Genomic DNA, 26,499 nt, shown 5'->3' with positions numbered 1-26,499 from the left:
AGAAGGTGAGAGGTTTAGCTAAAATCCTTAGATCAGGGTATTCTATTCCTTAATCCTTACTTCCAGATTACCATGGTTAAGATAAACCCTATCCTCGTTTTTAATATCTGTCTGAGGTCTATGAAGTGCACTGGCCCTGTGAGGAGGCTCACAAGGCCCTTCTCATTGGGTTACCAAGGAATCAACCAAACCTTGGTATCTTACCATTAACAAAACCATCTATCCAGACTATCCACCTATTTCATCCATAACTACAGTCCAGTCTTAAAAAGAGTTGTTCATTTGCATTTCTGGAATAATAATGTATGTCAATAAAGAAGAATGAAATGATCAATTGTACTTCATATCCATAAAAAAGTCTTTGGACAAAAAAGTAATTCATTTTATGACAACAATTTTTATAAAACTGAAATGTTATCTGTTACTGCTAAAGATTATATGATAGAAGGATGGTATTTCTTTATGTATGTTTTCACTTGTGTTTTCTGAAATATTTCATATAACCCTTGTAAAAGACTCAATACCAATTTGAAAGGAAGTGAGTACTATAAAAGGATAGCTGATTGGTATTTTATAATGGTATAGAAATATAACATCTTGATATAAAGTCAATAATTTATTTTGAAAAAGTCACTGAATATAAAATATTAAAATTTAAAAACTTGTAAAATATAACTATAGTTTGGTCTAATGATAGTAAATGAGCACAGAACTAAATATATATCCATTATCAACCATGTTTGACTTACATGTTAGAACTTATGGGGATTTTAAAATTATGTTCATAAACAAAATAAGCACAGGTTTTAGATATTCAGGATCCTATGACTATAAAATTAGGGTCCCTTTCAAGTCAATAGATGATAAGGTATTATATGTCCATCTCTGAAATAATTTGGAAAATAATGCTCAGTCAGATCATTTATATCTAATTACCTAATCAGAACAAAGCAAAGCAGAAATAAATGATTCATATATAATTTTTTTTAATGAGGAAAGATATGAAAAATGTGAGAGAAAAACATGGATGAGGATGCATTTGATCTGAGATTTATTGAAAGGGAATATTTTTAATAGGTACAGAGGAGGATAGAAAAGCAATTAGTCATTGGGAATGCATGAACAAAGCCAAGGTCTTTGGAGAATGTGGGTAACATTAGAGCATGAATATTCTCATTTGAACTCATTAGAATTATGGCCTAATGGACAGATAACCAAGGCCTTAGAGTCAGAAATCTGGGGTACACATCCTGGCTGAATGATAGGGGGCAAGTCATTTACTCTTTCAGGGGTCCAAATAACTTAGGAAATGCTTATCTACATTAATAAAAGGAGTTTTACTCTTTAAGAGTTATTTATGCCAGTGAAATCAAAAGTCTAGTCTCTATCCCTTTCCTTAACAAATACAGGAATAGTTTTTTCCACCCAACCCCCCCTACCCCAAAAATGTATTCTGAAAATATCTTGATCAAATTTTATTGTGAACTCAGTGCTTAATAAAAAAAGTTTTTGTTAAAATTACCCAATGTATCAAAATATTATTCATGTACTATTTCTTTTATATGGTACACATGTGATAAATTATAGTTTACTGGTATTTTACAAACCAGAAGGCTCTAATAACCATCATTTCCATATTTATTAGCATAATAATGAGCATTCAGAGACTATCTGGCTTCATTTATATATGGTTTAAAGGTTTGCAAAGTACTATTATCTCATTTTCTTCCACAAAACAACTTTAAGTACTTTGTGCTAGTCTAACTTTACAGATGAATAAACTCAGGCAGAAAGGTTAATAGCCAATGTCATACAGTTAGTAAGTGGCTTAGGTCAAATTTGAACTTAGTACTTCCTCATTTCAAGCTCAATATCCTGTCCGCTGTGCCACCTAGACATCTCAACCATCAAAGAGAGATTGTATCCTATTCAAATAGTATAGTCATGGTGTTAAGTACATTTTATTAAAGACCCTTCTGATTATTTGATAAGTTATTACTCTTATAATCCTTATAAAAGACTCAACAACAACTTAAAAGACAGTGAGTACTATAAAAGGATAGATGAATGGTACTTTAGATTTCATTTTACAAAAGAAGTCACAAAATATTGACAATGTAAGAAAGCTAGATTAATCATAGTAGGTTTTCAAATGTCATCACTTGTGAAACAGGTTCATTGGAGAAAAGAAATAAAAAAGTGATATATGTGTATTTCGTACCTACCAGTTACAAGTTCCCTTATTTCTGCATCAATAGATTTTCTTAACAATCTCAACAGGGCAGGTATCCCACCAACATTTTTCATTGCTATTTTATTTTCATCTGTAGATTTTCCAAAAACAAGATTTCGTAGTGCACCACAAGCATTCTTCTGAACTTCTAAAACTCTGTGATCCAAAAGGTCAACCAGATATTTGATTCCTCCTAATCTACATACCTAGAAAGAATAATGTAAAAAGTTCAACATTACTGCTAATTTATGAAGGAAAATTCTAGTAAAGCATTAAGTGCTCTAAAACTTTACATTTCTTATTCTCTCTACTATGTGCAGAATTGTACCAGGTTTTAAAGGAAGATAAAGTATAATACTTATTTTCATAGTTTATAATCTAGAAAAAGAATGCAACATATATGCATGTAATTATAATATAGAGAGGAACATAACTATAATAAAGAGTTTTATATACAGTAAAGAAAAGGACATTTTTAAATCAAGGAAGAATTCAAGTAGAATATGATATTTCAGTGGAATCCTAACAACCGTGGGTATATTCTTAATAAGAAGGTAGGGGAACAGAAGTCATTTTGGCATAGAGAATACATGAGTGGAACATATGAGAAATTACAGGGCTGGTGAACAATCCAATTTGGCCTGCATGGAGGAATATTTATAAGAGGTATATGAAGTAAAGGCTGAAAGGAAAATAATGACAGATTGCGAAGATCTTAAGCACCAGATTTATTTGTTAGGCAAGAGAAAACCCACGAGAAGTTTGAAATAGAGGAAATCAGATTAATTCTGTTCATAAAAGAGATGTAAAAGGAGTAGGATGGGAGGATATTGGAGGGAAAGCAAGTTGCTGAGTGTCAGACAGGTGCTAAATGTCATTGGTGCTTGAACTTGTGGCATTATTTGAGATGAGGTAGGGGAGGCAGGAAGTCTGGTCAGTAAACTATTTCAATATTCCAGTTTGGGAAAAATAAGACTTGTAAATTAGGATGATGACAGGGAGGGGTTTGAAAAAATTAACATTTATTAAGGACCTGACATGTACCAACTATGAATAAAGGGAAGAATTTTTAAGTAAATAAGATACAGAGGTCATAACATTAAAATATTTACTAAATTTTGATTACATAAAATTGATTTCTTTTAAAAAATTTATCATCTTTCATTTTTACATTATCACCCATGTTTCTCAATGTATCTTTTTTCCCACTCCCTCCCAAAGAGGCATTGTATATATCTTGGTGGGTTAACTATAAGATTATTTATATGTATGTATTTTTATATGTATGTATATATTTATTTTGCATTTATATTACAGGACATTCATCTTAAATTTTCTTATTCTTTTCTTTATGACATAAAAATCTGATCATTTATGTGGATTTATTTTATATCCTACATTCTTTCTGAAGTTATTCATTGTTACTGTCACTGATTTTTCTAGAATTTATCAAGTACAACATATGCCAACCAATTGGGATAATTTTGTCTCCCCTTTGGCAATATTAATACTTTTATTTTATTCCTTAGTCTTTCCATTATAGCATTTTAAAAACAGTTAAATGATAGCAGAGAGAGAGAAGTATTCTTGCTTTACCCTGGTTTGTACTGAGAAAGTTTCTGGTTTGTCTCCATTGCAAACATATACCTTTGATTTCATTAGCGATAGGTTTACAAATTGGACTAATTTGACTCAAGGTTTTCTGTTTTTATTGGCAGTTCAATAATGGCTTGCTTGATTTCTTTTTCTGAGTCTGAGCTAAGTTCGATCCTTGTTTCTTATTGTATTAGTCTGACCATTTTGCATTCATGAAGTATGTAACATCATTTTAATTCAAAATTCTGTTGCCATGTAAATGGACATAATAGTTTTAAAAACTTCCTTTCTGTTATAAACTGCTCTGATGCAATGTGATTCTCATTTTTAATTCTTCATGGTACTTAGAACATCGAATAGCATCATTTGGTATCTTGTTGAATGAATGTCAATGCTTTTATTCCCCATATGAATAGGGAGTTTTAATTTCATAGCTAATTTAAACTAAGAAAAATGCTTTCCATACAAATACGTATTTTGGAGGGCAAGTTAGTGCTCACTAATACATTTGTAGCTGTCAAAAAGGAGCTTCTTTAATAGCTTTGAGATTCCCATAGGGCAATCAAATTGTAGCCAGACGATAATGAATCAAAATAAAATCTAAATCCAAATAGCTATGCAGATCATCTTAGGAATGTAGGTTACAAAATTAAAAGCTGAACCAATTACTCCTAATTTTGAAGTCCATATGTAGTCCTTAAAATTGTTTCTTTTAGGCTTGCCAATTCTAATTATAATTAGTCAATTTCTAAATGTTTTTCTAAATTAACCACAGAATTGGGACTAAAGATATTCTTATGTGAAAACCAAATAAGTACTAATACTTGTTTTGGGTCAAGAGAAAGAAGGAAAAAAAACCAGGCTTATTCCCCAAAACTGACTTTAAATCTACTGATTTGGAACTAACTGCCCTCCCTGTGAAAAACCTTTAGTAACAGCTTTTTAAACTAGGAGTCCAGGATCAGCTTTAAAAAAAAAATCTGCTTGAAAATTAGAAGGTGTGGAGTTCTTTTTTCCATGCTGAAAAATGGCTATGGCAGGCTAGGAATACACATGTGGAGTGTGGAAAGAGATTGGGGCAGAAAGATTTTTATGTCACCCTCTGTGGAAAAAAATGGCTAGGATTGGCAGGTTCTTGTGATGAGTCTGGTCTCGGCAAGAGGAGGCTCCAAGCTGGGTGGAGAGCGGTAAGGAATGCTGGCCAAGCAGATGGACAGGAGAAACAGCAGGCAGCGACAGGGTGGGGCAGGAGTGGAGGCCTCCACTGGACCTTTGTGATGGGCAGTAACTGAGCAAACTTACTATCTTTACTGTAAGGCTATCTGCTCAAAAATTTTTGAGAATTTGTAATCGCTTCGTGGTAAGCCAAAAATGTGGGTTTTAAATTAATATTCAATAACTAAATATTATATTTTATAAAGTTTTATTAATAATAACTAAAACAAAAGAACTTCCTGACTTCAGCCCAGTTGCAGGTCCAAGAGAGGAATATGGAGGAGTAACAGCCACTTAAATACAATCACACAAAATGCAGGGATGCAGGAAAAGGGAATTTTGGGAAATTCTAAGGAACTTCTGAGAGAGGAAGTCCAAAGGCTCAAAGTGGGATTGATGAAAATTTTGAGCCAAGACAAGAGGACTTGAACTTGTTTGGGGTTTGAAGTTGCAGCTGTTTAACATGTGTTAAAGGCAGGCCTTCCTTGTCCCACATTCTACCAAGTATCTCAAATTTGGCTCCTACCTGCCTCCTATAATCTAGTCCCTTTCCTGTCTTTCATGGTGTGGCAAACTTTCTGTAGTCCTGGTCTACTGATTGGGTAAATGCAAAATTGCTTAAATTATTTTAATTGGGCCCTGATTGAAGGATTATAGATTATTTTATTATAGATTTGTTTTTCCTTTACTTAGATTTTTTTAGACATAAGACTTTTCCATTTTGTATTTCATCCATGAGTTATTTTCTCTTTTATTTGGATTTTTACATGTTTTTGATTTTCTTTTGCAAATTGATTCATATACCCCATAATTCAGCCATTCATCCCTGAGTGATCCCTGTATTTGTTATTATTCACCCCGGGGGGAGGGAGAGTTACTGTTGTGAACTTTGATTTAAATTTGAACAATTTTAGGATAAGAAACTTGCTACCTCCCAGAATTCAGAATGCGCCATGAAGATAGATGCCTGTAGAGTCCACTTGCTGCACCAGAAGATCCAGAGTGAACTTTGGGATGTGAATTGAAATGCCTTTGTTTTGAATGTATAATTTTATACCAAAGGGGACTGTCCCCAAATTGGCTCTTTGTCAACCTAGTAATCATTGGTTTTGTTCTCTTTTCCTTTTATCCACAGATTATTGCAATCTTTAAGTTGATTATGTTTCCATGATCCTTTTGGGGAAAATGGTTTCTCAACAGGATGACAGGGGGATATGTATAAATGGAGATTTTGAGCTTTTGGACTTCATCCCCCATAAGTCCCTTAGAATTTCCCAAAATTCCCTTTTCCTGGGTCCCTGCATTTTGTGTGATTGTATTTAAGTGGCAGTAACTCCTCCTTCTTCCTCTCATGGACCTGCAACCAGGTGGAAGTCAGGCAGTTCTTTTGTTTTAGTTCTTATTAATAAAACTTTATAAAATACAATATTTAATTATTGTATATTAATTTTAAAACCAACAACAGTCAATAAGTCAGATTGAAAACAGAGACTAATGATTTTATTTTTTTACTCACTTCTATGAACTCATTTGAGGGAATTATCCTATATTCCTAACAAAACATTATGAACTTCATGGGGGTGGGAATAGGGTGTCCTCATTTTTCATCTTTGTATACTCAGTACTTTGTACAATATATCGCAATACTTTAATGTTCTATAATTTCATCAGTATAAAATTTCCATCCACCAATCTCTGATTCATTAAAAAAGTTTTTCAGAATTGCAAAGGCAATTCAGTAACCTGAACTCAATCTGGTGGTATATCGCTTGACCTTTAGCTGGACTAGTTTGACATTTAACCTGTATTAGAAAATTTCCCAGATATGCAAGAACTATCTGAGCTTTTAGTTCTATGGCACAACATTTGGGCAACATTCATACCATGGCAAGGCACCAGAATATAATACTAGTATAAATCTTATATATGTTACTTGCTTAATAAATGTCATAATTGTATACTATCCTATCCATTCTGTGCCAACATAATGTCTGATCATACCCAAAAGATGTATACATTTCCTTTTATTAGTTTAAGACATATCAACATTTTTATTCCAAAGCACTTCACAAGAAAAATATTTTTCTTAAAAGAAGTTAAATTGACTAGAGTTTTTATGGCCTACAACAAGTGAATTGTAAAGACATAAAAATTTGAAAATGACATTAAAAACACTCCACAATGATCATTTTAGCTTTTGTAAGGAGTATTAAAATGTGTGGTAATTTAAAGAAAATAATTCTGTGTATGCAAAACCTCTAAATTGAGGAGTGACCTTTCCTTTATTTTTATTCAGAGTTCTTTTACCTCAGTTTTTACTTTGTTATCTCCAAAGCACAGATGTTGTAAGTAGGCCGCTGCATTAGCTTGAACTGATGGAAACTGATGTTGTAGCATGTGAATGACTTCAGGCAGTTCAGGATCACGCCAAGCAAATTCCCTGCATGAGAAAAAAAATGCAATTCCAAGAAATTTCCACATTTATATTTTTGACACAATAAAATTATTATCACTACTGCCAAGAAGGAGATTCCTTGCAACATAAACAAAAAGTTTGTTAATACCAAAATCTTTGTAAAGTTTAAACCAATGATAATATGCAAAGGCTAAGCTAAGAAGATATATGAGTATAACTAATGAGACACTGTGGTACAAATATACACACACACACACACACACACACACACATATATATATATATAACTCCTTAATTTTACTTAGAAAATCTTCTAAAAATTATTATTGTTATTCATTTTTTTCCTGAACTAGGCAAAAATCTTAAGAATTCATTTGGAAGAACACAGGTTTAATTTAAATGAACTTAGATCTACATAAGAACTGTTGGATGTACTGTGAGTTCTGAGGCTGATTGAATTGAGAAAATTGACAGGGAGATGAAAAATGGCAGGGTGAGATCATGAGGATCACGCTAAACTTATATGAAACTAATTTTTGAAAAGTATGTACAAGCTTGTCAAATGTAAACTTGTTATATTTTTTTGAAAAATTTAATTAATTTAGAGTATTTTTCCATGGTTACATGATTCATGTTCTTTTCATGCCCTCCCTCCACCCCTCTCCCATAGCCGACATGTAATTCCACCGAGTTTTACATGTGTCATTGATCAAGACCTATTTCCATTTTATTGATATTTGCACTAAGGTGATCATTGAAGAGTCTATGTCCTATATCATATTCCCATTAACCCATGTGATCAAACAGTTATTTTTCCTCTGGATTTCTATTCCCACAGTTCTTCCTCTTAATGTGGATAGTGTTCTTTCTTATAAGTCCCTCAGAATTGTCCTGGATCACTGCATTGCTGCTAGTAGAGAAGTCCATTATGTTCAATTATACCACAATGTAACCATCTCTGTGTATGATGTTCTCCTGGCTCTGCTCCTCTCATTTTGCATCAATTCCTGGAGGTCATTCCAGTTGACATGAAATTCCTCCAGTTCATTATTCCTTTGAGCACAATAGTATTCCATCACCAACATATACCACAATTTGTTCAGCCATTCCCCAACTGAAGGGCATACCCTCATTTTCCAATACTTTGCCACCACAAAGAGCTATAAATATAAAAGTGGCTATACATATTTTTGTACAAGTCTTTTCTCTTATGATCTCATTGGGGTATAAACCTAGTAGTGGTATGGCTAGATCAAAGGGCAGACAATCTTTTAAAGCCCTTTGGGCATAGTTCCAAATTGCCCCCCAGAATGGTTGGATCAATTCACAACTTGACCAGCAATGCATTAATATCCCAATTTTGCCACATTCCTTCCAACATTTATTACTTTCCTTTTCTGTCATGTTAGCAAATCTGCTAGGTGTGAGGTGGTACCTCAGAGTTGTTTTGATTTGCATTTCTCTAATTATAAGAGACTTAGAGCACCTTTTCATGTGCTTATTGATAGTTTTGATTTCTTTATCTGGAAATTGCCTATTCATGTCCCTTGTCCATCATCAATTGGGGAACAGCTTGATTTTTGGTAAAATTGATTTAGCTCCTTATATATTTGAGTAATTAGACCTTTGTCAGAGGTTTTTATTATAAAGATTTCCCCCCAATTTTAAACTTGTTACATTTTAAGAAACTAATTTGAAAATAGATTTCACAATCAATAAGTTGTCTCATTTTGATTTAGGGCTTAAAAAAGCTATTTGTTTAAACAAATAATAAAATCCTCAAAAACAAATGTATCAAGAATCTAAACATTAACAGTGAAAGAAATACATTTTGAGTATTAAAAATTAAGTATAAAAGAAAAATGTTTTATTTACCTATTTTATTAAACCAGTTTTTTTCTATATTTGTTCAGATTCATTCATTAATCTAAAATTTCATTTTTTTCAAGAAGGTAAACACATATGGAGAGTATAAATCTTCATTAATTAGATTTCTGAATAAGTGGAGCATTGATTTGTATTAATCTAAAAACACAAATTTCACACATTGTAATGTATTTCTTTTTTCTCCCCACTCTATTTTCTTCATATTCCTAATAATCACAATGTTTAGTTTTAATAGTGTCTAGATAATTGAATTAACAGAATTTCAAAATAAAACCAAATGTTATTTAACTGAGTAGAAATTAAATACTTTAGACTTGCACAATTTCTTGAACCTAGTGGAGGTCATTAAAGACATGTTTAATAATTATTCAATTTTTGTTTTATCTGGGCTTCCTCAAAAGACTTGACTGGATCACTGCTGAGTGGATTGAAACCCTGGATTTGCTTCACAGTCTTTCTCAGTTTTTAAATGTAGACTTTTCCTACCCATGCTTAAATAAAATCCTTTGGTCAGTTTCATGAAACAGCAATTCTTTTTTTTCTTGCAGGTATGTAGTTTGGAGGGATGATATAGAATTCTCATCATCTCTATGCTCAGAAGGTCATTCTTCCAGAGGCAAAGAAGAAAATATAGCTGGAAATCCATTTTAATTATTTAGTACCATAATTCATTCAAGAAGCATTATGTTTGCTGACATGATGTATTCTTATGTAAGAATGAGAAAGTAATTAAAAACATCCTTCTGATCAGGGAGTGCATTATGCCTTTTTTTCTGTATTACAAGTGCTTAGCATAGTGCTTGCAGAGTGGGCATTTAATAAATGCTTATTTGCTGAAATATTTGTGCCACATATTATATCTTAGAATTAGTGTTGAATAATGTTATTTTGTTAAAAAGATCTTCTGGATTATCAAGAAGCGATATAAAGGCACAGTCTAAGCATTTTATTATATTTAGGAGACATTGACAGATGTGAAGGAAGGTTCTCAGGATAGCTGGTAGATCTTGGGAGAATTAAAGAAAGCCACAAATGAGTTACATAGGGTGAGGTAGTATGAAAGACAGAAGTAGAGGAAGCATTTGTGTTGGTAACATCATGGAATTATGTTAAAAAAAAATTAGAGTAATAGCAAAATTATATTTAAAGATTTCTAGTTAGATTTAGCCACGCAAATTCTGTAACTAAAATACTAAAGCATAAATTAAAATATTAAGAATACAACAAAGCTACTTCTATATGTCCTTAGAACACAAACTGATATCTATTGTGTGGTATATTAGTTGACCTTTTAAGTTTTAAAAGATCTCAAAAATTGGGGTCAACTTATACACCAAGCATAGAAAATCATTACCTTAAATTTCATTTTTGGTGGCAGCTGCTTCATTACATCCTTCTATTAGGACATCATGAACTTTAACGCTTGTTCCTATTGTGTGAATAGCGAACAGCTTTCTCAATGGTGTATGTTTAGCAAATGCTAGAATTCTAATGCTAAAAATCATCCCGAAAAAAATGTTTCCATATATTGTATTTATGAAGGAAGGAAAAAAAAGCATTTATTTAGCACTTATGTGTCAAACACAGGGAAAAATAAAATGGGGAAAAAAAACAGTTTGTGATCTCAAGGAGTTTACACAGGAATAGGGGAAGCAACATACAAGGGGGAGTAGAGATTAGGGAGAGAAAAGTTACAGAGAAAGTGATATGGGGAATACATTGATACATCCTATATTTAGGGCAAAAATGGCAGGGCTAATTTAATGAAAGTTCTATAACTGGAGAGGTTCTGGGTAGGGAAGGAAAGTGGCAAGGAAATTAAAGAGGTAGTGGCTAAAGAAGGTAGATTTAAGCTTCCCTGAACTGATTCATGCCTTGACTTGGTTTGTAAAAACACAGTCATTATTATATTTATGAAATATGAAAAGAACAAAGGAAATAACAATCAGAAATTTGAGTGGTTTATGATGGATTAACGAAAAGCCAAGAAATAAGAATCACAAAGGATAATATGACAAGTTGACTGTTATATTAGTCTAATGAAGGGTAAGTATTCAAACTGGTGTCATACTAAAAAAAATTACTTATTATTTATTCCCACATTATAATATAGTACTTTGTCTTGACACTAGGACTTTGGGCATACCCTGAATTTTCAATAATGAAAACTATAAGAACTAGGCTTAATGTTCTAAAATTTTACTTTTCATTTCTGAATTTCAAATTGTGAACTTTGGTTTCACCTTGACTTCAGTTTCTATGAGTATGGTTGCTACTATCATTATCATAAGATAATCATTTATTCAGCTTGTGAAATTCATTATAAGGAAAAGTTTAACATTATCAAAGCCAGCCACAATAGTTCCAAACATTAGACTATGAAATTACCATAATATGAATAAATGAACTACATTATCATACATGAAATCCTTGTTGATAGTGAATAAACTCAAAGGTCAAAAATGGAGACTTTGGGGACACACATAAAACAGAAAGCTAATCACTTTATTGCTCTTCTCAACTATAGCAAATATTGTTATTTTATTTATTTTTGTAGGTGTAGTCAAGATAAAATAGTGAGCAATGTCCCAAATACTTTTATTTAGCAATATCTCTTAAGCGATATTTGGCCATTATATCAGACAAAAATGGAATCTAATGCAGTATGGGTAAGGAAGATAGACAGGGAAATGGCCCAAGAATAATCAAATTGTATATTAAAAAATAACTGATGAATAATAGTTTGTAAGAAATTAATCTTTGTGATCATTTGGCAAAGCATTAGAAAATAAGAGTATGAGTACCTCTACTATGACAAAGAAAAAGAAATTTGTGATAAATAAATAATGATGCACCAAAGAAAAAGAATTAGTTTACATAATAGGTGTTGACGGTTTGGTGATCAATACATTTGATTTTAAATAGTTCACAGTTAATCTGTTTCAACAAAGCAACAACAGTAAACCCCAAGCATTTAATTGATGCTTCTGATACTATTTTAAAAAGCAAACTGGAACAATGTGTATATATAACAATTGATATTTAAGGAAAAGAACCCTTTACGGTAAGGAGAAAGAAGGTACAGAGAATGAATTCTTGCCAAAATCCAGACACAAGAGTAAAGTAAAATTTGTTAACTATTTTCCCCTTATTTCCCTTACTTCTGAAATAAATAAAAATATTTATTTTTAAAACATATTCAAATACTCAACTTAAATGCCCACTACTTAAGTAAAATGGATTTGTTGAAATAAAGTAATGTTTTATGATGGACTTTTCTGAATGGAAGTACAGTAAATGCAAATACAGGGAAAATTTTACTTCATATAAAACTAAAAAAATATTTTATTAGATTTGTTTTTAGATCTCATCATAAGAATTAATATTAAAACATATTTTCTATCATTCAGCTAATCAACATGAGCTTTAAGGGAAATTGGTTAACAAATATATGTTCATCAATACTATGAAACTCAGAATATACTTCTAAAATACTAACCAGTCATCATGTTTAACCCTCACTGGTGAAGTCTAATGGCAACCTGTAAATTATATTGGGAAGAACCTTCCTAGTAATGCTAAGTACTTCAGAGACTAATGCCTTAAATAAACCAAGCAACAATATGCATTTCTTATACTCTGATTAAAGTAATGAGAAAAGAATCTCATATTTAGAATAATCTCAGTAAACATCACTCTTGGAATATAACACAAAGCAGTATGGTTCAGTATGTCAATATTAAAGGTTTGGTATTTAAAGGAAAGTTTATATTTTAAAGACATGATTTTCGTAATATTATAATTAGTACTTGCCTGGGATCTTTTTGAATGCTATCTATGGATGGTGATCTGGTTGTTCCATCATCAGCTGGTGCTGTGTGCTGAAGTCTGTTATAATTGCACTCCTGCATTCGATACTGCATTGGCCTATAGGGTTCCGCATAGGTAGCTGTTGTATTTAGAGCATAATTGTTTCTTTGGTATGTAAGAGTGCTTCGCTGGCTGGATGACCTTTGTAGATTTCCAACACCTAGTGTAAAGTCATTATTTTCAAAACCTGTGTGTAAATTGAGACTGTATTTTCATGAAAAACTGAAAGCAACTTTTAGGCTTTAAGTAGTGTTATAGTTACTCATGATTATTTTCTACGAGTAAAGTATTATACAATGATTTATTTTAAAAATACCTAAATGCCACTAAAAAGTTGATCTTGATCAGATATTAACATTATATCAAAAGATAGTATTTTTAAGAGCAGGAAATGAGCAATATTATCATATAACTCTAAAAAACATTTTTATGAATTAAAAAAGATTATATATTATATAAGAGCAGTAAATAAATGAAAAATAAAGGGGTTGGTGGCTTTGGAAAGTAAAATGTAATTTTAATTCAAAGAAACAGATTTTTCTCAAGTTATGAATTTTATTCTATAATGAAACTGCACAATAATTCAAGTTCTGTGTATATTGAAAAAAGTTGTTTAAGGCAACTTAGACTCAGTCTTGATTTTTTTTTGACAAGAATATATTGCTAATATAATCACAGATTTCAACTGATTGAGTATTTGCTTTAGTAATTAAAAAAAAAAGAAAATTGTGAACTAGAATATTTCCTTTTTCAACTGCTTTCTAACACGAAATATAAATCTACAGTTTTCTAAACAGTATAACCTTTATATTCATTGATTAGAATTAATCAAAGCAAAACTTTGTTATTTGTGCTTATTGATCCATCATTGTTGCTTATTCATCAACCACTCCAATGGCAACATGGTTTCTTTCTAATAGTGAACAAACATTTTCTGAATAGAATAAATCTTCTGTTGGGAAACTAAATAACTGCTCAAGTAAAAAAAAATCCACACCTACCTGATCCAGTGCGATATAATGCTGTCTGGGACCCTTGGAGTTCAACAGTTCCATGATTTGGACTACGATATATAGGACTATAATAAGTTCTCCCTTCATATATAGGAGTAATGTGCAAGTCAGGAGATACAGCAGAACGCAGCTCTTGTCCAAGCTGGCTATGCTGACTAGCATAGGAACTTCTCAAGCCTATGAGCAATAAAATTTAATAAAGATATTGGGAAGATTAAATGAAGATTTGCAACATAAAATATCGCCAAAACACTAACCATAATGACTGTATTTCTAATGAATACTATTAAATTCAAATATTTGATTCAATTTAATTTAAATGATGGACACTAAAACTATAAAGGAATTCATGAATGTTTCTAAAACACGTGTTTTCTTGGCAACTTTTTAAAAAGGCACAACTAGCAACAAAGGACAAAGTTGCAAAATGAAGATGACTTCAGCGTGACACATCCTAAGAAAAAGAATTGTTTAAAACAGGAAAGAGTTGTCTTGGAAATTGGTGTGTTCCCTTTCATTAGAAGCATTCAAACAAAGAGTAGATGACGATTTTAGTATGTTGTAGAGGGAAACTTGGATAATGTCTTCTAAAATCCCTTCCAATTTCGGGAAAGGAAAACTTCTACCGAAAAGATTAACACATTCCACATAAAATAATAAAATAAGATTCTAATCCAAATAGAAAAATTTTCTCAAGAAAAAAGTTGCATAAAATTTGATTCAATTGAATGAATTTACAGGAATCTTGTTTCTTAGAATTAAAATTAAAATATGCCTTTCAAAACAATCAACCCCTTTCCCAATTTTTAAAGCTACACTTAGTTCTTCATTGGTGTTTCCATTAGTTAATTCATAAATGTTTAGAAAGGGCATTTGAATAGTAAGAAAAAAAATTGATGGAAATATGCCTACAAATAGAATGAAATCAATAAATATTTATGAAGCACCTATTATGTGTCTGACACTGTGTTAAGGGCAATATAAGGTACTGACAGGATTATGGTGTTATTAAAAATACTCCTATTTCATCTGTTATGTAGTTGTTCAGTCAAAGACAAAACAATTTTAGTACTAATGCAGCATATTTATGAGAAAATTTAATGATAAATTAAAATTTTATTGTTGTTTGCAAGGATACTAATGATTTCCATTTCCTTCTCCAGCTCATTTTATAGATGAGGTAACTGAGGCAAATAGTTAAGTACCTTGCCCAGGGTAACACAATTAGAAATGTATGAGATCAGTTTTGAACTCAGGAAGATGACTCTTTCTAACCCCAGGCCTGGTTTTCTATCTATTGAGTCACCTCACGGCCCTATTCCTATTATTCAAAAAGAACATAAAACACAACTTTCTGATAGATAAACATAAAATGAAACAAGAAATACAACATATGCTTACTTTAACAGTTATTAATTGGAGAATCTTTTTCACTGTGATAATTCAGTTAAGGTAAAATGGGGATACATATTAGTGATAATGATAGTTAAAATAATAGTGAGTGATTAAAGTAAAGACATATCCCTTTCCTTTTAGTGTCAGTAGTCATTAAAAATAGTATTCTGTAAATTTCTTTCAGTTCTTTTTCTTTCTCTAGTTTGGATATCAAGACCAGATTGTTCTCATAGCAGTGTGTTAGAATTTTTTTCTTTTTTTCAAATTATTTATGTGATATCAGAAGTGTCCTTTGAAAGTCTGATAAAATTTATAATGTGTTCAAAGGTTTTTTTCCTTTGGTAGTTCATTTATGCTTTAATTTCCTTTTCTGCGATGGGAGTATTTTAATTCTCTCTTAATCTTGAAATCTGTATATATTATATCTTTGTAAATACATGCCTTGTCTTCTTTGAGTTTCAGAATTTCACTGTTGGGCTAAGGTTTTTGCATTTATTGCTTTTCTAAAATTTTAAATTACATATCAAATAAATTGATTTCTTCTCCCTTTTGTTGATGAGAATGTTCAGAGATATAAATTTTCCCACTTCCGGTCAAGATGGCAGCTTAGAGAAAGCTAAAGTTCAGATCTCTTGAAACCCATCCTTACCGATCTCAAACCGAATGCTCCTAGGGCACTGAAATTCAAACCGATCAACAGCATAGACCCTGGGAATCCTCCTCCTGGACCTGGATCAAAAGGTACGGCCTCCCCCAAAAGCCAGAACCCGAGATCACTCAGACGTAAGGGGTAGGCAGAAGGAAGGTCCCAGGTCCCATCCCCCCCAACCCAGAGCGCTCAGTCTGAGGCAGCAGCGGGGACTTAAGAGCCAGCAAAAGGACCCCAGAGCTGGCTATTCTGAAGGCTGCACCCTGAAAACAACCTGATCCAGTCAAGGGGGCACCCAGATAGCAGGGAAACAGAGAGATGGGGGGGGAGCTTGTAACCCCCTGGCTGGATCCCTCCATCCAAATCTCAGCACACTCAATTCAACCCAGGGAAAGCTAATCTTCTTATCAGGACCTTCCCCCCCCCCCCCCCAGCTCTGGGAAGCCGCAGCCCCTCCCCCTCAGAGAGCAGGATCTTCAGAAACAACAGTAACCCTCAGGGCTGGCAAAAGGACCCCAGGGCTGGCTATTCTGAAGGCCTCTTCCTGAAAACAACCTGACCCAGTCCAGGGGGCACCCAGACAGCAGGGAAACAGAGAGATGGGGGGAGCTTATAACCCCCTGGCTGGATCCCTTCATCCAAGTCTCAGGTCTCTGCCTCAGGGCATACTCAATTCAACCCAGGGAAAGCTAATCTTAATCAGGAGCCCTCATAGCTCCTGGAAGCCACGGCCCCTTCCCCTCAGAGAGCAGGCTCATCTGGCTGCCTAAGGTACAGAAACAAGGGCCAAGCCAGGATTAGAGGGTGGAAGTAAGGCAACGGAGAAACATCGGGAGGGAACCGAGGAGAGCAGTAACAGGGACACACCAGCAAGTCCTGGCTTCCCAGGGAAGACAGAACAACAACTTCATAGAAAGGACAATCTGCCTGGGGCTAAAACCTCTGAATGCCAGACAGAGATAAGAAAAGCTAATCCTCCCCACTCAGATAGAGATGGCAAACTACACTGAAGCACAAAGGCCCCCAAATTCCAAAAAAAAAAACAAGAGGAAGGGGGCAACTTTGGACACATTTTATGGAGCAAAAATACAAAACACAGAGGAGACAGAAGAGGAAACATGAGCAAATGCTCCGAAGCCTTCCAGAGGAGATGGAGACTCTCCACAAACCCATGAAGAATTTGAATCAGAAATGATCAAAAAGACGGAAGCCTTCTGGGAGGAAAAGTGGGAAATAATGCAAAAGAAATTCACGCATCTACAAAACCAGTTTGACCAAACTGAAAAGGAAAACCAGGCCTTAAAACAAGAACTAATAAAGCAAAACCAAAAGACCAAGAAATTAGAAGAGAACATAAAATATCTCACTGACAAGGTGACAGATTTGGAAAATAGAGGGAGAAGAGATAATTTAAGAATAATTGGACTTCCAGAAAAGCCAGAAATAAACACCAAACTCGACATCATAATACAAGATATAATTAAAGAAAATTGCCCAGAGATTCTAGAATAAGGGGGCAATACAGTCACTGACAGAGCTCACAGAACACCCTCCACACTAAACCCCCAAAAGACAACTCCCAGGAATGTAATTGCCAAATTCCAAAGCTCTCAAACAAAAGAAAAAATCCTACAGGAAGCCAGAAAAAGACAATTTAGATATAAAGGAATGCCAATCAGGGTCACACAAGACCTTGCAAGTTCTACTCTGAATCATTGTAAGACATGGAACATGATCTTCAGAAAGGCAAGAGAGCTGGGTCTTTAACCAAGAATCACCTACCCAGCAAAACTGACTATATACTTCCAAGGGAAAGTATGGGCATTCAACAAAATAGAAGATTTCCAAGTTTTTGCAAAGAAAAGACCAGAGCTCTGTGGAAAGTTCGATATCGAAAATCAAAGAGCATGGAATACCTGAAAAGATAAATATGAAGGAAAGGGAAAAGGAGAAAAATGTTATCTTCTTCTTTTACTCAAACTCTCTTCTATAAGGACTACATTTAAATCAATCTATGTATACTAACATGTGGGGAAAATGTAATGTGTAAATAGGGGGAAAAGAAAGACCAAATAGAATAATCTTTCTCACACAAAGATTCACACGGGAAGGGGAGGGGAAGAAAACTCCTATAAGAAGGAGAGGAAGAGAGTTTTTACTTAAACCTTACTCTCAGGGAAATCAACTCTGAGAGGGAAGAACATCCAGATCCATTGGGATCTTGAATTCTATCTTACCCAATAAGGGTAGGGAGATGGGAAAACCAAGGGGGGGAGGGGGAGAGGGAAAACAAAAGGGGAGTGAAAGAGAGGGTGGAGGGAGAGGGAACAAAAGGGGAAGGACTAAAAAGGGAAACATATCAAGGCAGGGGATAAGGGGGACTGATTTAAAGTAAATCAATGGACTAAAAGGTAGAGCTGAAGAAAAAAAGGTTAGAATTAGGGAAGGCTATCAAAATGCCAGGGAGTCCACAAATGACAGTCATAACTTTGAACGTGAATGGGATGAACGCACCCATAAAATGTAGACGAATAGCACAATGGATTAGAATCCAAAACCCTACCATATGTTGTCTTCAAGAAACACACATGAGGCGGGTTGACACCCACAAGGTCAGAATTAAAGGATGGAGTAAGACCTTCTGGGCCTCAACTGACAGAAAGAAGGCAGGAGTGGTAATCATGATATCTGATAAAGCCAAAGCAAAAATAGACCTGATCAAAAGGGATAGGGAAGGCAATTATATTTTGTTAAAAGGGACTTTAGACAATGAGGAAATATCATTAATGAACATGTATGCACCAAATAATATAGCATCCAAATTTCTAATGGAGAAACTAGGAGAATTGAAGGAAGAAATAGACAGTAAAACCATATTAGTGGGAGACTTAAACCAACCATTATCAAATTTAGATAAATCAAATCAAAAAATAAATAAGAAAGAGGTAAAGGAAGTGAATGAAATCTTAGAAAAATTAGAATTAATAGACATATGGAGAAAAATAAATAGGGACAAAAAGGAATACACCTTCTTTTCAGCACCACATGGCACATTCACAAAAATTGAACATACATTAGATCACAGAAACATAGCACACAAATGCAGAAAAGCAGAAATAATGAATGCAGCCTTCTCAGATCACAAGGCAATAAAAATAATGATCAGTACATGGGTAATAATGGTACATGGAAAACCAAATCAAAAACTAACTGGAAATTAAACAATATGATACTCCAAAATCGTTTAGTTAGAGAAGAAATCATAGAAACAATTAATAATTTCACCAAGGAAAATGACAATGGCGAGACATCCTTTCAAACCTTTTGGGATGCAGTCAAAGTGGTAATCAGAGGTACATATATTAACAAACTAGGGAGAGCAGAGATCAATCAATTGGAAATGCAAATGAAAAAACTCGAAAGCGATCAAATTAAAAACCCCCAGCAGAAAACCAAACTAGAAATCCTAAAAATTAAGGGAAAAATTAATAAAATTGAAAGTGATAGAACTATTGATTTAATAAATAAGACTAGATGCTGGTACTTTGAAAAAACAAACAAAACAGACAAAGTACTGGTCAATCTAATTAAAAAAAGGAAGGAAGAAAAGCAAATTAACAGCATCAAAGATGAAAAGGGGGACAGCACCTCCGATGAAGAGGAAATTAAGGCAATCATTACATGTACTGAGTACATATATTAACAAACTAGGGAGAGCAGAGATCAATCAATTGGAAATGCAAATGAAAAAACTCGAAAGCGATCAAATTAAAAACCCCCAGCAGAAAACCAAACTAGAAATCCTAAAAATTAAGGGAAAAATTAATAAAATTGAAAGTGATAGAACTATTGATTTAATAAATAAGACTAGATGCTGGTACTTTGAAAAAACAAACAAAACAGACAAAGTACTGGTCAATCTAATTAAAAAAAGGAAGGAAGAAAAGCAAATTAACAGCATCAAAGATGAAAAGGGGGACAGCACCTCCGATGAAGAGGAAATTAAGGCAATCATTAAAAATTACTTTGCCCAATTATATGGCAATATATACACCAATTTAGGTGATATGGATGAATATATATAAAAATACAAACTGCCTAGACTAACAGAAGAAGAAATAGAATTCTTAAATAATCCCATATCAAAAAATGAAATACAACAAGCCATCAAAGAACTTCCTAAGAAAAAATCCCCAGGGCCTGATGGATTTATCAGTGAATTCTATCAAATATTCAGAGAACAGTTAATCCCAATACTATACAAACTATTTGACATAATAAGCAAAGAGGGAATTCTACCAAACTCCTTTTATGACACAAACATGGTACTGATTCCAAAACCAGGCAGGTCAAAAACAGAGAAAGGAAACTATAGACCAATCTCCCTAATGAATATAGATGCAAAAATCTTAAATAGGATACTAGCAAAAAGACTCCAGCAAGTGATCAGAAGGATCATTCACCATGATCAAGTAGGATTTATACCAGGGATGCAGGGCTGGTTCAATATTAGGAAAACCATCCACATAATTGACCACATCAACAAGCAAACCACCAAGAACCACATGATTATCTCAATAGACGCAGAAAAAGCATCTGATAAAATACAACACCCATTCCTACTAAAAACACTAGAAAGCATAGGAATAGAAGGGTCATTCCTAAAAATAATAAACAGTATATATCTAAAACCATCAGCTAATATCATCTGCAATGGGGATAAACTAGACGCATTCCCAATAAGATCAGGAGTGAAACAAGGATGCCCATTATCACCTCTACTATTTGACATTGTACTAGAAACACTAGCAGTAGCAATTAGAGAAGAAAAAGAAATTGAAGGCATCAAAATAGGCAAGGAGGAGACCAAGTTATCACTCTTTGCAGATGACATGATGGTCTACTTAAAGAATCCTAGAGATTCAACCAAAAAGCTAATTGAAATAATCAACAACTTTAGCAAAAGTTGCAGGATACAAAATAAACCCACATAAGTCATCAGCATTTCTATATATCTCCAACACAGCTCAGCAGCAAGAACTAGAAAGAGAAATCCCATTCGAAATCACCTTAGACAAAATAAAATACCTAGGAATCTACCTCCCGAGACAAACACAGGAACTATATGAACACAACTACAAAACACTCTCCACACAACTAAAACTAGACTTGAGCAATTGGAAAAACATTAACTGCTCATGGATAGGACAAGCCAATATAATAAAAATGACCATCCTACCCAAACTTATTTATATATTTAGTGCTATACCCATTGAACTCCCAAAATATTTCTTTACTGATTTAGAAAAAACCCTAACAAAATTCATCTGGAATAACAAAAGATCAAGGATATCCAGGAAAATAATGAAAAAAAAAACCACATATGATGGGGGCCTTGCAGTCCCAGACCTTAAAGTATATTATAAAGCAGCAGTTATCAAAACAATTTGGTACTGGCTAAGAGACAGAAAGGAAGATCAGTGGAATAGACTGGGGGCAAGAGACCTCAGCAAGACAGTATACTATAAACCCAAAGATCCCAGCTTTGGGGCCAAAAATCCACTATTCGATAAAAACTGCTGGGAAAATTGGAAGACAGTGTGGGAGAGATTAGGAATAGAGCAACACCTCACACCCTACACCAAGATAAATTCAAAATGGGTGAATGACTTAAACATAAAGAAGGAAACCATAAGTAAATTGGGTAAACACAAAATAGTATACATGTCAGACCTTTGGGAGAGGAAAGACTTTAAAACCAAGCAAGACATAGAACGATTCACAAAAAGTAAAATCAATAATTTTGACTACATCAAATTAAAAAGCTTTTGCACAAACAAAACCAATGTAACTAAAATCAGAAGGGAAACAACAAATTGGGAAAAAATCTTCATAGAAACCTCTGACAAAGGTTTAATTACTCAAATTTATAAAGAGCTAAATCAATTGTACAAAAAATCAAGCCATTCTCCAAGTGATAAATGGGCAAGGGACATGGATAGGCAGTTCTCAGATAAAGAAATCAAAACTATTAATAAGCACATGAAGAAGTGTTCTAAATCTCTTATAATCAGAGAGATGCAAATCAAAACAACTCTGAGGTATCACCTCACACCTAGCAGATTGGCTAACATGACAGCTATGGAAAGTAATGAATGCTGGAGGGGATGTGGCAAAGTAGGGACATTAATTCATTGCTGGTGGAGTTGTGAACTGATCCAACCATTCTGGAGGGCAATTTGGAACTATGCCCAAAGGGCAACAAAAGAATGTCTGTCCTTTGATCCAGCCATAGCACTGCTGGGTCTGTACCCCAAAGAGATAATGGACAAAAAGACTTGTACAAAAATATTCATAGCTGCACTCTTTGTGGTGGCCAAAAATTGGAAAATGAGGGGATGCCCATCAATTGGGGAATGGCTAAGCAAATTGTGGTATATGTTGGTGATGGAGTACTATTGTGCTAAAAGGAATAATAAAGTGGAGGAATTCCATGGAGACTGGAACAACCTCCAGGAAGTGATGCAGAGAGAAAGGAGCAGAACCAGGAGAACATTGTACACAGAGACTAATACACTGTTGTACAACCGAATGTAATGGACTTCTCCATTAGGGGCGGTGTAATGTCCCTGAACAATCTGCAGGGATCTAGGAGAAAAAACACTATTCATAAGCAGAGGATAAACTGTGGGAGTAGAAACACCAAGGAAAAGCAACTGCATGACTACAGCGGATGAGGGGACATGACAGAAGAGAGACTCTAAATGAACACTCTAATGCAAATACTAACAACATGACAATGGGTTTGAATCAAGAACACATGGAATCACACGTCAGCTATGGGGGGTGGGGGGGAGGAAAAGAAAATGATCTTTGTCTTTAACGAATAATGCTTGGAAATGATCAAATAAAATATTATAAAATTAAAAAAAATTTTCCCTTAGTGATTGCTTTGTTTGCATTGCAAAAATTTTTTGGAATGTTTTCTCTATCACTTTCTACAATGAAATTATTGTCTTTGACCCATTAAAATGATTATTTGCTGTCAATTTCAATCTTGTAGCTGACCAGCATCCACAAATTAATATCTTCATGGGTTAACACATGAGAAGGGAAGCTGGAGACTGAGGGAAATGAGTTTAGGAGTGCTAAGAGAGGGAACACAATAAAGGAAGAAAGACTCAGAGATACAAGGTTCAACAGCATGGGCTCCAGCGTGCCTGATCCTGATGGTGAGGAAAAAAAGAGAGAGATACATGTGTCCCCAATCTTTTATTGGAGAATCAAGGAATGGGTGATGCGAGGTAGTTAATGAACATGTGACACGGTAGAGAATTTAACACTGACTCCTTTTACAACCACAAGATCAAAGAGGAGGAGGCTAAGATAATTTAGGACTCAGTGCCTGTTACCCTGCCCCCAGGACCAATTGACCTTTGTACTATAGACTTAGGGAGTGGTCAGCATACCATAAACTTAGAGTTACACTTTGATATAATGCTTAAGTAATCAATCATGAGAAATATAACCATAATTTTGTAACATGAGTACATTGGTTATGATAGTCAATTTTTTAATATCTTAAGAATACTTTCAAGATTAGTTCACACCCGGATCCCCATGAATCTGAATTATTGTTCCCTCTCTGAGCCAGTTCCGATGAGAGTAAAGTTTAAGCACTGTCCACCACCACCCTTATAACCTTCTCTCTTTCTAATGATTTTTCACACCTCTTTATGTTATATAATTTACTCCATTCCATTCCTTCACTCCTGTATTTGTTTTGTAGCAACATTTAAATATTGATTAGAGAGGATTCTCATGGTGACTCTGGAGCTGTCCATCCTTGGAAGTCCAAATCTGAATTATTTTTAAAGGTCTTTCATGGATAATTTTTATTGTAGTCTGGCCAATCAAAGAAATATTTAATATATATGCTTTTCTCCACTAGCTTATAACTACAGTATGCCTGAACCATTGAAGTACTTATAAGATAAGCCATTCAGTGCTTCTATAGAAAATATAGATATTTCATTTTTCATAGGCTAATAGTTTTTTTACTTATCTATTTTAACTATGTCTATGCCTTTGGTTATTTTGTCTTAGAACATGATTGCTACTTCTAATTTTAAAGATTTTTCTGAAGGACAAAAATTCTGTTACAGTCCTTCAGAGACCTCTGATATTGTAATTAAGCAAAAAAAACAAATATCATAGCTTAAAAATCTTATTCAGAACACAACAGCAGATATATAACACAGAACACTTGGAATTCTTTTATAATTAATTTTCAAGAAATCTTTGAGAGAATATTTGTTTTTTTCAGTGGAGAAAGAAGTACCTAGAGAAAAAAATACTGTATGGTGTATATTTCTTCTGAAACAATGTCTGATTTTCCATTCTACATGGCAAAGAATCAGTGTTTTATAAGCCAGTGAAGGAAAGTTCTCCATGAGCTAGAAAAAAAGGAGGAAAATTCACTTTTCTTTCACTCATTTGGACCCACTGGGTATATAAAGCAGTCTCCACAATATCTTACATATGTTACTTTTTTCCTACTCACATATTACTATTCTACTTCAGAACTTTATCAACTCTTTACTCAAGCTACTAAAACAATCCTACACCATTGGTGATCCTGCTTCCATTTTTTTCAATCCATCTTCAATATGGCTGCCAGAATAATCTTTCTAGAGCACATGTCTGACCATATTACTGCCTTGCTGAAGAATTTTCAATGGTTCCCTATTTTCCCATGGATAAAATGCTAATTCATTAGTTTGGTATTTCAAGTTCTGTACTATTTAGCAACAGCCTGCCTTGTTCATAGTAATTTCCCTGTTCTCTCTTTAATGAAGTACATGTTCCAAACAACTGGCCTATTTGTTTCTTCCCTTTGTTGAACTCATCTTTCATGGTTCATTCTATGTCTTTGTATGGACTATCCCTACTTTACTGGAATATGTTCTCTTGATATGTATTCTCAGTCGAGGTCCCACTTTTTAAAGAAAAACTTTTCCTGATTCTCTACTCTTTCCCTTTTCAAAAATTTTTACTTATCTGTTCACATGTTGTAGCACACATTTCCATCTGGACCAGAAAAATGAGGGTTGAACAACCCACAATTTGGTATGGGAACACATTAAACTTAAAAAAAATCAGGTGGGGTCAGAGAAATGGGAGGAAGAAGAGGGACATCAAGAGGAACGTATGCTATGGGAGGGACGAATCTTAATGAAATGAAGTATATTTGGATAGTGATACATGAATGGAAGAATATAAGGAAAGAAAAGATAACAATCTATAATGAGAGAGCTATGTGGAGAGGAGAGACATGCACCAAGACAAGAAGCTGGAGATTGATCAGTTGTCAATCAAATGAATGTTACCGGGAAAAGCAGTTTGGAGCCAAGTCAATGGCGACTGATTCTCTGGGACTTGGCTGAAGACTTTTGGGCTGATGGTGATAACTTTGAAGGAAGAAGCTAGGTTTATATCTGAGACTTGGGATAATCAAGTTGGAGATGGTCTGGCTGATTTGAAGGCTGAAGAAGGACAAGAGTCCATATATCTCTCTCTGACTTGCTCTGTTTCATGGTAGTGACTGAATTGCCATTTCTCTCAATATCCTCCAACCTAAGACTCACTGTAGATAATAGGGAAAACCCCATCCCTCTTACCTTTATCCTCTATCTTTCCTATTTTCTCCAATAAACCCTTACTTGAGATAAAGAAGAGAAAGGAGTATTTCTTCTGAAACATCATAGTTCACCCTGAGTGTCTTAGAAGGAGGCTGAAGAAGAAAGGGGCAGGGGAAACTGAAGGGAAGAAGAGGTGAGGAAGGGAGATTGGAAGAGGGAGGAAGGGAGGTATAAAAGGGAGGAGGGTAGGCAAAAGAAGATAACTACCTGATCCATTAGTTACCATTTATCCATCAAATATACCCTCTAATATAATCTATTATAGTTAGCAAGAGGGAAAAAAGGGGAAGTAGTGGAATGAAAACTGACTGAATAAAATAGTTTAACACAATCCTCTCTCAACATATGCTTTTCCTTTGTAAAGATGGGGAGAGGAGGCAAAGGGAAGGAAAAGCATAAAAGGTTAGGCTTCATGGAAATGTATAATTAACTGTGAATCACAATTGTAAATGTAAATGGAATGAATGTGCCTGGTGGATAAAATAGGGTAGCAGAATAGACTAAAAAAAGCAGGGTCCAACAAA

At 34.1% G+C, this 26,499-nt stretch overlaps 1 protein-coding gene across 22 annotated transcripts in view; it reads right to left on the bottom strand.

The window, feature by feature from the left end:
- The window catches only part of PKP4 (plakophilin 4), a 285,178-nt gene that overhangs the window by 43,182 nt on the left and 215,497 nt on the right, over nt 1–26,499 (bottom strand). For 14 of the 22 annotated variants that reach the window (XM_016433642.2, XM_007494203.3, XM_007494199.3 and 11 more), the window contains 4 exons: nt 14,219–14,407; nt 13,161–13,404; nt 7,352–7,484; nt 2,226–2,439 (listed from right to left, as the gene is read on the bottom strand). In XM_016433642.2, the coding sequence (XP_016289128.2) occupies nt 2,226–2,439; nt 7,352–7,484; nt 13,161–13,404; nt 14,219–14,407 (780 nt within the window). The remainder of the gene's footprint in view (nt 1–2,225; nt 2,440–7,351; nt 7,485–13,160; nt 13,405–14,218; nt 14,408–26,499) is intronic. The other 8 variants (XM_001366119.5, XM_056793891.1, XM_001366181.5 and 5 more) reach the window with 1 other exon arrangement.

The sequence above is a fragment of the Monodelphis domestica genome, chromosome 4, assembly GCF_027887165.1.
Source record: "Monodelphis domestica isolate mMonDom1 chromosome 4, mMonDom1.pri, whole genome shotgun sequence".
NCBI lineage: Eukaryota > Metazoa > Chordata > Mammalia > Didelphimorphia > Didelphidae > Monodelphis > Monodelphis domestica.
This window is presented reverse-complemented; position numbering and strand designations above follow the sequence as displayed.